Source organism: Pantherophis guttatus, chromosome 1 (genome assembly GCF_059756535.1).
Source record: "Pantherophis guttatus breed Tessera chromosome 1, ASM5975653v1, whole genome shotgun sequence".
In the NCBI taxonomy this organism is placed as follows: Eukaryota; Metazoa; Chordata; class Lepidosauria; order Squamata; family Colubridae; genus Pantherophis; species Pantherophis guttatus.
The window spans coordinates 191,804,968-191,819,839 of NC_142063.1; the positions used below are offsets into that span (position 1 = coordinate 191,804,968).

Sequence of the window (14,872 nt, forward strand, 5' to 3'; positions counted from 1 at the left end):
TGATGTCCATGTTAACTTTCTTAATTTCTAATGCCAATTTTCTAGTAACCCAAACCATATCGATTCTGGACCAGGAGTTCTGTGGGATGGAGTAAAATGTATATTGTCTGTCCTGGGGGTGTAAGGTACGCCACATGTCAATTAAATTTATCTCATCCACCAAATCAAAAAAAAACTTTGGTAAGGGAGATCTTTTATTCTTTTTGGTTATATCGCACTTATAATCAAGCTTTGGATCTACAATTCCATTAAAGTCCCCTAGCATACATATTTCAAGATGTGCCCAATTTGCCAACTGTTCCTGCAGTTTCCTATAGAATTTCCCTTGTTTTTTATTCGGTGCATAAACCCCTACTAATAGCAGTCTAGAGTTACCTCTCATTATTTCAACTATGAGTATTCTCCCTTTTTCATCTTTATATTTACATTCTGCCATTATTCCTTTCTTAACATAGATAGCAACCCCCCTTTTCCTTTTCTCAGCTAGTGAGGAAAATACTTTACCAAATTTACAGTAATTTAAATATTCAGCTTCATCTTTTTTTATATGGACCTCTTGGATGCAGATAATATCGGGATTTTGTTTCACCAATTTCGACAATATTATCCTTCTTTTTTTGTAATCGTTTAATCCATTCACATTTACCGATATGATCTTGGTATCGTTCATTCCTGAAATTAGTTTCTAGTCTCTTGTTCTTATTTACCTTTTAAAGTTACTGCTCTCACTGGTCTTGATTTTTTCCCTCTTTCCTCAGTATCCTCCTTTTTCTTCTCCTCTTCTATGTCTTCCCTAGTAATTTGCTCTTGGGATATCTCTTCTTCCGTATTTACTATCTCGTTATCCTCCTTACTGGTTTGTTCCTCCTCTCCTCCCCTTAGTTGTTCTAAAAAGTCTTGGGCATCACTTAGACAATCAATTCTTATTTTCCTCCCTTGCCAGGAAATTTGCAGTCCTTCTGGCAAAAGCCACCTAAAAATTATATTTCTCCTGTTTAGATGATTTGTCAAAAACCTATAGTTTCTCCTCCTTTCCCTCACTCTTCTCGGAATTTGTTTCAGAATATTAATTTCTTTTCCCCCATAGGTAATTTTTTCCTCCCGAGCTATGTTATACAGGATATCCCTAACTTTTTTTCTAGCAAAGCGCACATGGACCTCTCTGGGGAGTCTGTTTCTTCTTACGTAATTTGTCTGGACCCTGTACACCTCATCAATCTCACGAATTATTTCCTGCTTGTCTTGCTGCAGAGTTTCTGCAATCAACTCCGCTATCTTGTCACCTAAATCCTCATCTTTATCTTCCAGGATGTTCTGGAAACGCAAGAAAAACGAGGCCTTGTCCATCTCAAGTTGGATCAGCGCGTCTTCCGTTTCTTTGTTTTGTGCCGACAAAGTTTGGTCTACTGTGTCCAGTTTTTTCTCGTTTTTTTCAATTCTTTGTTCTGCTTTTAAAATTCTATTTTCGTTACTAGCAATAGCAGTTTGAATCTCATTCATTTTAAAATCAAGAGCATGGATGTCTGATTTTAATTCGGAGTGACTATTCAAAAGTTTTTCTTGCATCGCAAGCATTGTTTCTTGGATTGACTGGAGGGATGTTTGTACCGTTTGCAGTGTAGGAGTTATAGGGGGTTTGTCTAGTTTCTGGAGACCTTCTACTGATTTCTGGGTGGCTGGGGAAGACATCGCTAGGGTAGGTATAGATGTCGCTTTTTTAGCAGTTTTTGCAATTGTGGAGGTCAGACTTGCCATTTCTTTCAGAACCAATTTTTGATCTCTTATTATCTCCTCTATCTTTCTCCAAATTCTCATCCAGTGGCACTTGCCACGTTTTCTCTGAGGAGCTTTCTTAGACCTTTATTTCGCTCCTTTATTGGTCCTCTCTACACTCTCAATAAGTTCCAGTTAATACTAGGTTCTAAATTTCCAAAATACTGTAGCGGGCTACTATAAAGTTTCCAGCAATTAACAATCACTAATTATATAATTATATAGTTCTCCTCCAAATAGGTAGACAAAATATCGATACAAATCAATTAATCACTTAATAAAATCTAAATTCAATCTTAGAAAAGAGTAAGTAATATATATAAATTGTTATAGGCTAGCAATACAAGTAATTATTTTAAGTTAATAAATTCTAATTTCAGTTCCTAATGGGTAGTATTGATATAGATAAATACAGATAGATATTCTAAATTGTATAAGTTGACCACAATAAGTTAATGAACTAATAAATTCTAAGTTCAGATCTTAATAAAGGTTGGATATAAATAGATATAATAGATATAAATAAGTATAAATAGGTATAAATAAATTACAATAAATATAAGTAGATATAAAATCCTATATAATAATTTAATTAGTAAGATGCAAATCCAACCCTTTTTTCTCTTAACTAGTAATAATTATAGAAATCTAAATTCTCATATATAATCAACCTTTTTTTTTTGTATATATCTATAAAATGGCTTAAGAGATCTAATTAATATTAATTATAAAATTATAAAGTTAGAGAGGAAAACAGAGTTCACTTATTAATATCACATATACTCAAGAGAAAGATAGGAAAGATATAAACATATAAATATATGGGTATAAGTATATTGTTTTATAGTGTTTATAGTATTTACGGAATTTTAGAGTACAAATAGGAAATCTTCAATTTCCCACTTTGCTGGGCTCCAACCAAACTCGATGGTAATAGTCTCTGCCAGAGCGTCTTCTTGTTCAACCGCTGCTGTTCCACTCTTCCGATTCAATGGAAGCACTTCCTGTTTGCTAAAAGCCTCAAACAGCTAATCACTGTATTTCTTCTGCTTTCTTCCACTCAATCCCAGTACCAAAAGCCAGCCACACCAATAGTCTTTCCTTTTTCTTTTACTCTCTCACCACACCACACTCTCCAAAGCTCCTTGCAGACGCAATCCACTCTCCCCGTTTTCTCGTCTGCTCTTCGGCTTGTCGGATCGCCGGGAGTACAAGCTGCTCCACCCTCTCCGTCTCTGCCTCTCGCCGCTCCGAGCACTCCTCTCCCGACACCACCGATCCCCTCTCTGCCGCACGATCGTAGGTATAGGGGAATAGGCTTGAATCTGTCACCGCACCTCCGATCTTCTTCTTAGCTTCCCGTCTTTGTTGGCTATTGCTGCTTCGCGCCCGCCATCAATGGCCGGCTCACCGCGTTGGTTAGGCAGAGCCGCCTGGTCCAGCGAGAGGTGATCGCACCCACTTCCCGCTTGCCTGGCTTCCTCTTTTGCCCGCAGGGCTCTCCGGGTCCTGCGTCCCCCGAGGGGATCCCCAAAACGCGATGTTAAAAGGTGTTGAGGAGCAGCGAGCTCTCACTCAACACCCTGTCGCTGCAAATCACCAACGCGCAACTCCTCTGGGTGTATATTTTTCTAACTTGTTTTGTTGGCTTGTTGCTTTGAAAAATAATTTCAACTTGGCCAAGTCTGAGAGTTGGTTTTGTGTACAAATTAGATGAGAGTAAGTCAAATCTTCATGGCTAAATGGACATAGCTATACCAGTTAAGTAAAGTAGTTTGCTGGAATTTTTTTTTTTTAATCCCCAGCCTAATATAAGTATTAAGCAGGTCTGACTTGTGTTTCATTGCAACTGTAGCTTCCTTCCCTTTTTGTAGCATAACAGTTAACTTTCAAGACAGTCAAAGTGTGAAGAACAAACCACCCACCATCTTTTCAGTGGCAATTGCTGCACCATTCCTTCTGGATTCTAGGCACATGTTTACATGCGCATTAAGGATCATATAAAGAAGCTTATTTCCTTTTTCATTGAACTTCAGTTTATTTATCAAGCAATCCTTTGCTTCCACTGTGCTGTTAGGCTATTTATGTCCCTGCATTGTCAGCATAATGTCTCGTAATCAGACTTTCATCAGCAGTATCCCTTGGTGTACTACAAAGAATATAAAATTGAGAAACAGGAACCATCAATTCAAGCTGTAGATGAATCTCAATCCCCCATTTTGTATGCATGTCACTGTTTTTGTGTTCGGTCATAATCTCTTCTGTAACATTTTGTGAGTTTTAAAAGAAATTTCAAGAACTTATTTTCTATATTGTTCTTTCTCCTTAATATGTGCAACTGGTATGCAAATTTATAAATTTACAGATTCATAAAATTTGTTTTTTTTTAAAAAAAAATAGCAATAGTACTTAGACTTATATATCACTTCATAGTGCTTTTACAGCCCTCTCTAAGTGGTTTACAGAGTCAGCATATTGCCCCCAACAATCTGGGTCCTCCATCCTTGGAAGGATGGAAGGCTGAGTCAACCTTTAGCTGGTCAGGATCAAACTGGCAGTGGGCAGGGTCAGCCTTCTAACCACTGCGCCACCATGGCTCTTACACCAATGTTTTACTTGGATAACCACACTTTGAAATGTGAAGTTAGAAAGCTAACTGCATTCAATCTCAGAATCTAAGAAGAATTAGGTCAGTGTCCTCAAAATATGGACCAAATGAAATTGATTGACATCCTTAGTGATAGAGGAAAAAGACCCTTATTTTCTGCATACCTCACCAGGAATGGTAATGAAAGAGAAGTACTAAACAGGACTATCTGATAAACTACAGCATCAGGCAGCGTTTTAAAATAAATTAATAAAGGCAGCCTCCAGCTGCTCACCTGAAATCCCATCCAGATACATTTGGATCATATGGGTGGCACAAGAAGCCCTAATTCAGTGGAATGGCTCAGATTTCACATAGAGGAGATCACAGGGTCAGTTTCTGAATGTGATGTTCTCTTGAAGAAATCTGGAAAGGCTTCTGTATGCAAGCACATTGGCTTCTGTATGAATCAACTGGATAGAATACTATCTGGATTATAAAGATCTTCTGAAGCTTCTCATCCTTGACTCTCTAATGATACTCCCCACCAGGATCTAGCTGCTCCTCCTTAGCAATGCAAAAGATCATCTTTCTTTCCTTAACAGATAATTGTCAAACTCGTGGCCCACGGGGCAGATGCGTCACGCTCTGGCCATGCCCATGCCCGGTTTGGCGAAGGGGGGAAAAAGTTCCGATATGTCATGTGACACTGCGGTGACGATGTGAGTTTGACACTCCATTCTAGATTGTTAGTATATAAAGGAGTAGGATCACAAATCCCAAAGTATGCTAGGAACAATGTTACTGGAATCCCCAACTATGGTTTCTTTGCAACAAAAACATACTAGTACTGTATCATAAACATTCCTATAGATCTCCTTTAATATTGGTTAGCCATTATATATTGCTTAATGATCTCTCATGGAGCTTTCATGGAGATTGTAAACTTGTAGCAGCTTTTGGAAAAAATACATTAGCAATTCCATGAAAAGGTGTTGGAAACACTGTATTAATTCTGCTGGTTGTGTTACGGATAGCACCTGGAAAATTCACATGAGGAAGTCCAATTCTCTACATGTAATGGAATAATACTTATTGGATACAAAGAGGCTGGATTCACACATCACAGTAAGCCATAATTTTTGTTACAAATCATGATTGGATTTGCACAACATATTTGCCAGTGCTTCTCAACCTTTGGTCCACAGACCCCTGGGGGGCTGTGATGACATCACAGGGGATCTGTGAAGGCTTGAAGAAATTTAAATCTTGAGGGTCTTGGCTATGGTCCGTGACCACAAAAGTTATTTAAAAGGGCTCCATGGCGAAGAAAAGGTTGAGAACCACTGTACCATGCAGTAAAATATAATTTGCAAATCATAGCATTTGCATTCATCCAACATAATAAGTCAGAATTGAAGTACAGTATGTGTATATATTGTGTCAGAGGAAAAAAGCAGTAATGTCTGGAGCACATCGTTCTTGTGTCTAACTGCACAATAAATCTTATTGTGGAAGTGAGGAGGAGGAGGTGGTGTGTCATCCAAATTCCAGCAGTTCCAACCACAACCCCACTCCCAGCATTGAGGAAGTAGTTCTGTAATAACTGAGAGAATACTTATTCTTCCTTTGCATAAACTAGCAGTGGAACTCTGTGTACACAGTGACTGTCACAGTTATCCAGATTTTCATTCTGCAAAGTTGATAGGCATGGAACCATGAGTGTTCATGACAGGGCAGGGCAATGATGAAATGTGCATCATGAGATCATTGCAGAATTGCTGTGATTTTTGTAATTGCTTTAGGTCTTAGGATAGAAATACATAACCACAGCATTTGTGTAATGTCATTGCATTTGTGTCATCATTTAGCATCAAACTGATCATCATGAGTAAACATGTAGAAAATGCTTCCAATTTGAAACCATTTGAGTTTGAAACACCTTGCTTCAGAACATTTCTTCTGAGGTTGGAAACAGCTTGTTTCAAACTGGAATGAGGTGTTTCAGCTACAATATATTTTGTGCTTCTCTAAACAGGTGTATTGAGATGTTTCAGCTACAATATATTTTGTGCTTCTCTAAACAGGTGTATTAAGCCAAGAGATAAATGGAGCAGTGTTCTAGGAGAGAGTTTAAGGATGTTAAGCCTAAATAAGACTAGCCAGGTGCGTCTGAGAAGGCACACAGATAGTTGTGATGGTGGTAGTCCACCTTCAGCATTGCTTCTTAGCAGGTGTTGCTCAGGATTCTGGAAATTATAAAGTATAGTTGAAACCAGTAGCCCCTGAGAGACCAATCTTCCATGAATTTCTCATTCTTGTTGCTGTTTAAAGTGTTGGCTATCGCCACATTTTATAAAAGTGAATCCCTCAGTTGAATTATGTGATGCATGCTTAATCCATCTTCCACATATTGTTGTTGGGTATTTGTCAGAGGTGTTATGTCTACATAAGCCATTAGCTCTTCTAGAAGCTCCTGGAGATCAAGCTACTTGTCATCATTCCTTTTCTTCTCAGTTCCCATCACACCTGAGGCCAGACCAAAATAGGCTGATGTTTCATCTGTTTTGTCCATGTTTAGTTTTTCTCCTTATCCATGTTATTGCCTACTCACCTTTCGGAAACCCTTTGAGATTTACAGGAATATGACACAGATTTTAAAAATTTCAGGTCACCTTTCTGCAAATAAAGAAACGGCACTCATTGGGTGCAATGCACAGTGTGAGATAAGCATTTGTTTCAAATCTGTTCTCATTTTGTCTACACTCTAAACCAAACAACTCTAATCTTTTCAATCTCTTTTCACAGAAGTGTCTCCATCTTTCTTATCATTTTCATCATCCGTCTCTGGATCATCCTATTTTTTCTCCTGTATGTCTTTTTTAAGATGTGGTGACCAGCCTTGCCTGCAGTATTCAAGACGAGGGAACCCTCTGTGATTTGTGTGATGGCACTGGGACCCTTTCAGTATTGTTTTGCTTCTCAGTCACTATGCATGCATGCCTTTTGCTTGTATAACTGTCCATGATTATCTGCGGAATTGAGAAGTATTAAAAAAAAAAGTGGCTTGAATTCTGGAAAAGATGTTCATAATTACAAACAAAATATATTTACTTCAAAGCTGTCATCCTGCTATGTAACCCATTAAATCTAGGAAAAATAATATAGTGAAACCTTAATTTAACTGTAGGGAAGAGGGAATATTCATTATTCCCAATTGTTCTGTAAATTGGATAGTTTGTTATTTGCAATGATATTATTATGCAACTGACACAAATTACTTCATTTGTGCATTGTTACACCACACGTATCATTTCTATTGTGCAAGTGATATAACTTACTTATACAACTGATGTAATCATTTCATCCAGGTCTGCTAAGTCAAAATTTCCCTGTATAATATAGTTGTTCATTTGTACATTTAAATATAGAATTATATATGGAATTTCTAGAACGAAATGCTTTTGGCTTTAGTGGGACAAATTTTCAAGAGTTCTGTTCCCCGCATCATGTTCCAAGTTCTCAATTTCTCTATAAATAGTCCTTGACCTATGCCCATTATTAGGACCAGAATTTTTATTGTCAAGTAAGGAAGTTGTTAAGTGAATCACACTCAGTTTTACAACCATTTTTGCCACAGTTGTTAAGCAAATCACTGCAGTTGTTAAGTGAATCGTGCAGTTGTGATTCAAGCCAGTGAATCTGGCTTCCCCCATTACTTTGCTTGTTGGTAACAGGTTGGTAAGGTCATAAGTGGTAATCACATGACCCCAGGGTACTGCAGTCATCATATACAAATACATCTCAGTTGCCAAGCACCCAAATTTTGAACACATGGAATTGTTGCACTAGTCATAAGGTAATGGTCATGAAGACCAGTCATAAGACACTTTTTTCAGTGCCATTGTAATAGTCAATAAACCAGGGGTCTCCAACCTTGGCAACTTTAAGCCTGGAGGACTCCCAGAATTCCCCAGCTGCATTAAACTAATGGTTATAAGTCAAAGACTATCTGTATTGTTCACTCAGTGCCTCTGTCAAGTTTTAAAAGAAACTTAGCTGCGCTTGCAATTCTGTACAGATTTTTAAACAAGTAATCTGTTACCAATAAGACCATTTTCTGTCAAAACTAATAATTGTGCCTACTAAGACATTACAACTATTTTTGGTGGTCACAAACCTTCATTACTGCAAAAACATTTCTTGGTCTTTTGCAATACAGATGAGAAGGTAGTATCAGTATTGTAAAGACATTTTAAATTAGTATTTCTGTTTTCTCTGTGGTAAACGCTTTAACTTAAAATTCCATAGTTTTGCCCTCTGTATTGGCTCCTATGTGATTTGAGAATTTGCCATTAAGTCACATTAGTTTTTATCTTCTGAACCAAACTTTTTAAACCAGCTTCTGTAAATCAGATTAAATCAGAAAATGTAAAAACAGGCATTATCTTGAAGGGATGTCATTGTACCTTTAGGTGCATGTATTGAGCTTTTACCCTCTTTAGGTTTTCCTTCATTACAGCTTGTTCAGAAAGCAAATATATTAAATGTACATAAGTGGTTCATCATGATTCCAGAGATCTCTACCAAAGGTTTTTCCACAAGAGAGAGCAAAATTTGTTTGACTTATCTTCCCCATCCCCTAGCATTCTTTTTGCCATATTCAGCTCCCAGGGAGTCCAGTTTTATTTTCCTAGTTTTTATTTACCAAAAATGTAGGGGTTTGTAAATAGTCCTTGACTTCCAATCACAGTTGGGACCAGAATATTTTGTTGTAAGTTGTCGTGGTTGTAGGTTGAGGCACCCACATGACCAGATCCAATTTTTTTACCATTATTACAGTGGTTGTTAAGCAAACCACAGTCTCATAAGTCCGAATTATGTGGTTCTTAAGTGAGGCACATGATCCATTTTCCCAAATCAATATTTTTCCCCCGGAAACTAGCAAAAACAGCTAGAAACAGACAAAAAGCATTGTAATAATTGATTACAGTCATGTGATCATGGGAAGCTACAACCAATAGTAAATGTGGGCCAATTACCAAGCGCTCAAAATATGTTAATGTGACTGTAGTGCCAGGTGTGTGTGTGATGTTTTACAGTGGCCGGAAGTGCTTCAGGGGCTGTGAAGACTCTTTCAGAGGCGTTTGTAACTTTCATTGAACAGCTGGTTATAAAGTAAGGACTACTAGTAACATTTAAAAAAAGATAAAGGGTTCCCCTGTCCAGTCCTGTCCGATTCTAGAGGGCGGTGCTCATCTCCATTTTCTAGCCAAGGGAACCAGTGTTGTCTGAAGATGCTTCCGTGTGAAATTCTACTCAAATTGCCCTTACTTTCCAGAACAAGTAAAGATCTGGGAAAATAATATATTTTAATATTGCTTTTACTATTTTGTGCATATCTTAGCTCAAGTTCATACTTTTTTCTTCACAATTAACTAGTCACATGAGCTTAGCATAAATATAATTTAGTGAAAGTCATGATCACATTTTGCACAGTTGCACAAATTTCTGGACAAGAGTATTTCTTCTTAAGTAACTGAAGCATAATCTTGGATGAAGAGGGCATCTCTTATGCAGGAACAACCCAGAATAAATAAATTATTTAAACATTAAGGACTTAGGTAATTACTAAAATATATTTTGAACACCTTTTGAGAAACTAGGTTTCATATATGATAATACTAAATTGAGTGTGTTTCTAGGTTGTATTTAAAATGAACTAACTTAAATGTGGGTGAGATATGGAAATATGTGTCACATATTTAAAACTTCTGAGAAGTTTTTAAGAAACTTAGGAAAAGTTTATTTTCTTACAAATAAATATGCGCATGTGCAAAAGATAGGAAAGAAGATTCTGTAACTGTGAGCAGCTTACTCATTACTCACTTAACATTAGATATAGGGTAATCTCTGACAGATGTTGAATCTTTGTTTCCAAGGCCGTAGGGGGTCAGATAGTTTGCTATCAAAACATGCTGTGTTTGTTAAATGTCCACACAAAAATAACTTTTAGAACAAAAGAAAACTCTGTAACATCCCATGTATAATGCATTGTTCTTATCTTTTCTCATCATTAATTTCACCCTGCTTTGAATTTCCTCTGTTTGAGGACAGCTTAACAAGCTTGTTAGCAAAATTAAATGATTGACAGACATTCTTGAGTTTTCTCTTCTAAATGGAGCGCCATTCATTTTCTACCTTTGCCTTTTGTCATGCAAGTCTCCATTGTTTATTTTGCCATCACTCTGAGCTTTGATTTTGTTTATGTTTTTTGCATTTGGTGAGCACTGAAGTGAGAACACCTCAAAGGTGCGTTCACTTTGCAACCTGGTTATTTTCCTCTCAATTATTTCTTTCGTTCAACTAGATCCACATCTTCTGTCTGTAATAAACAATGACAAAACAACTCTGCTGTACAGTAGTTTATGAATGCAGTTAGGTTTTATATTTGCTTTAAAGCCTTTCCTCTTTTTCCAGAAATCTAATTATATAATTAGCAAACTTGACTCCTCATAGAATTACTTACTATAGATTTGTTCCAATGGATGGTTCTTCCTGGTTACAAAAGAAATTGCAAGCCACAGGGTGGTAGTAAATGCATTAACATCCTTATTTATATCCTACTTATCTAACTCAAAATCCAAACCATTCAGAGTGCTTTTGAGATTGAATTAGGAGAACAACAACAATAAAATTAATTATTTGCTTGCTAGAGAAAATAAATATAAATCCAAAATCATACAATTAAAAGGTAATCTGTTAGAAAACTATCCAAACTGCAGGCCAAGATCTCAGTGAATGTGTTTAGCAACATATGGATCTCTTGAAAATGGAATTCCATAAATTCAAATTATATCATTAAAGGAGGATACAATTTTAGACTCATAAATTGTTCAAAATGCTCTGAAAATAAAATTCCAAATGATTATTTATAGAGATTACTAAAGCCTCTTCTAAAACAGTGCAGCTACTGAAAGAATTTTCTACAAAGTTCTCAGTTCTCTGGATCAGATTTGCATGAGTGGAGGGACAAAATAATCCATCAAAATGACCTTTTTTGTTTTTTGTTTAAAGAAGCTTAGGCTGCTTCAAAAGCTTTTCTATAAACACAGTAGTGGATTTAAATCCAAATTCTGAAATACTGTCTATCTGGAGTCTCTGGCAGGGACACCATGTGCTTTCAGAACCTTCCTTGGCACCTGCCAGGCTTCTTCTTCAACCTGGGTTTTTAATTCTGTTTGTTTCTCTATCTATCTATCTATCTATCTATCTATCTATCTATCTATCTATCTATCTATCTATCTATCAGCTCTATGCTTGAAAGGAAAGTATCAGCCAATGGTATTGGCTTTAATTCCAAAGAATGCTTTTGGATACTCTCTGGAATATTATCAGAAATAAACATGGAGAATAGCTGCAGGCCAGTGTTTTGCTTGGAATGTACTAACTTGATCAGGAAGAAAAAAAATGTAATTTCTACAGATTTAATAGTGTCCTCTCTGTGTTCAGATACCTACTTGGGAGCAAATATCAATATTCTAAACCAGACTTTTATAACCTGATTCAAAATCAAAGGTATAAACCCCCCCCCCATTTTTATTTTATTTTAATCAAGAACTTTGATGCAAGAAATATGATAATTCATGAAATGATTAAGTACCTCATGTATACATCTTCTCTCTGGGTTATAACAGAATGAGTTGTGAACAAAGACACTATAAGTACATGATTTTAGGAAATATCCATTCATAAAGTTGGGTTATTGTTGTTGTTTGCTTAAGACAACTTGGGATTCCAGTAAACAGTATTTGCTGTTTAGAGATCTCCAATCTCTAAAAAAAATTATAGACTGTATATATAAATTGTATATTCCTTGTCAAATTGCTAGAGTAGCTAACTTGCTAAATTTGAAAATTCATCCCAATGTTGCTTTTCCTTTTACAGGCTTTGTATGCTAGACAACATTTGAACAAAAAAGGAGGCTTTATGTTGGTATAGTCAGCATTATCAATTTATATTATCTTGATTGATACAAATAAAATGAAGAGTTAGAAAACTATTATTTTTACTGCATTAAATCTCAGCCTTCAGAAATAAGTGGTGCTACTTAATATATATAAAGCCTCTATGAATCCATTTTACTCCCAATAAAGTTTTTTTTAAAAAACGGTGACCACAGATTTCTTGACCTAAGGCATTATTTGTACCTAACTACACAAACATGTCACTCATCAGTTTATTTGGGGCAGGGGAACTAGTAGCATAATGAGCAGGTCTTTTTTCTCTATGTATGTCTTTTTTAAAATCAAACTACATTGGTTTCAATTTGGTACAAACTAATTACTTTCCGGAATGGCACTAAAAATACCGAGATAGCAATAAATTTGTTTCCCTTCTTTCAATTAGATCCAATCCCTTTTATGAACCCAAAGCAAGTTCGACTTTAAATGATCAAGTTACTTCAGTGCAAGAAACAGAAAGGAAGATGAAAAGAAAAGCTCCGGAACCACCAATTCTCTCACCTAAGGTAGAAAGAGAAGCAAGTGAGAACATGTCAGCTATTCATGCAGTGAAAGAGCTTTCCTCTTCTCCTAAGGTGTGTACTACCTTGTCAGAAGTCTTTGCTAAAAGTTGAAATCCCTCTTCTTCTGTTGCACATATTGGCAACCTTCTCGGTTAATGCATATGGTTTTGGCTATACATCCTCCACTTATCTTCACTTATTTCATTCATAGTGGGCAGAACCAAGATTTTGAAACCTTATGCAGTGACACAACCAAAGGAATTTCTAAACAGGAGGCTTAGAAAGTTTCTTAGAAATAAGAAACACAAAGTGTTTTTTATTTTCCAAGCATGCTGCAGACTAAAGCTATGTAGTCAGACTTTTTTGTGCTCAGAAACAGTACTTTCCCTCTATTTTATTTATTTATTTATTTTATTTTATTTTATTTTTGCCATCAGGTCTAGGCACAAAATTCAAAATGTACTGGAATTTGTATTTTATTCAGTTACAAATCTTGAAAACAACATTTGAAATAAATGATAGTATCTCAAAGAAATGCAATGAAATGCAGATTATACAGCATGATGCCTATAATCTTATGTAGGCTAACCAAGGATTAAATCCCACCGAGCAAAGTATTTTACTTCAAAGTAAAATTATTCTAGATTGTTCTTGTAACAAATTGTTTGATTTTTCACAAATGAGTATACTTTCAGAGCAAGGGTAAATAATCAGTGTTCCCAGGTGTAAGAAATTACTATCGTCTAAATCATATCATATTGGGGAAGTAAATTTAGTCTTAAAATATCATAATTTTAAGAAATGTTGATGCATTCATGTTAGAAAACTTGTTAAGAAACAGCAGCAAGATTAGAGGTAAGTTACATACAACTTTTAGTTGCAGAATCCAAATTGTTAAATAACTTGGAATGTTGCCTAATGCCTATAGAATAACATTGGACCTGATGTGGACTTTGTTCTGCAAATGTAAAGGCTCCAATCTATGGAAAACCTTAGAATTAGCCTAGGAATTATCTGAGCGGAAGGGAAGGAGACAACTTTGACAGCCTTCTCCAACTCTTTGGGGAGATTTAGGAAGCACAGGCTTCTTGATGGAAACTTTCCCTAGGAGAATTCTGCTTCAATGATGGCCATGCCAGGAGAATCAAAGTCTGGATCCAGCCCATTTAGTAATTCTGTCTTTATATTCTCTTTATATTTTCTTACCTTAAATAAGCTTGCTCTTTTCCCAGATAAAACCATTAAAAACATCAATATTTTTCTTTAATTCTAATTTAGCCTATCTGCAGTATGATGGTTCATTCTTTTTGAACAAAATGGTGTGCTTCTGTTTCTTCTGTTCTGTGAATTTGCTGAACCTTAGGTGTATTAATTTAATGCTTAAAAGTTTTTTTCAAGTACATCTAGCATGGAAGCACAAGAGCAATATGTTCTATTGAACAATTGAATTCAATTGAACAGTTGCTTCTTTCCTTTCATCTATTCATCCAAAGACTATTGTGTGTGAGGGAGAAAAAAAAGGTGTTATTAATATAGAACCCCTTACTTTTAAATAATAGTAAACATGTTTTGCATGGCATTGTGATACCTAGTTCACAATGAGCAAACCTAGAGTAGATCAATATTTGGAAATTAGTCACCTTGCTAATTCCTTCATTGTTTTTCAAATAACAAGAAATAGCACAACAAACTTAATAGTTCTATCTTTGATTTATAACTTACCAGCCTGAAGTGCAAATTGCATGCAATAATATTGCAAGAAATGAATAAATAGCACACAAGAATACCATTTTTTTTCTTTGACCTAACCTTTTCTCTGTAATCTATTGTTTGAATAGATTACTTGTATGATTGTGCTTTTCATTTTAAGGCAGAAAAGGAGATGGTGGGGGAGACATCTTTCGCCATGACTTCCAGACCCTTTTAAAAAACCTGTAGCTGTTTTTAAGAGCGGTGTATTTTAGATATCATCATTTCAGTTAAGA

At 36.0% G+C, this 14,872-nt stretch overlaps 1 protein-coding gene across 4 annotated transcripts in view; it reads left to right on the top strand.

The window, feature by feature from the left end:
• EHBP1 (EH domain binding protein 1) overlaps window positions 1-14,872 on the top strand; it is a 302,398-nt gene that overhangs the window by 123,716 nt on the left and 163,810 nt on the right. For all 4 annotated transcript variants that reach the window (XM_034432474.2, XM_034432477.2, XM_034432473.3 and 1 more), the window contains one exon: window positions 12,770-12,959. In XM_034432474.2, the coding sequence (XP_034288365.2) occupies window positions 12,770-12,959 (190 nt within the window). The remainder of the gene's footprint in view (window positions 1-12,769; window positions 12,960-14,872) is intronic.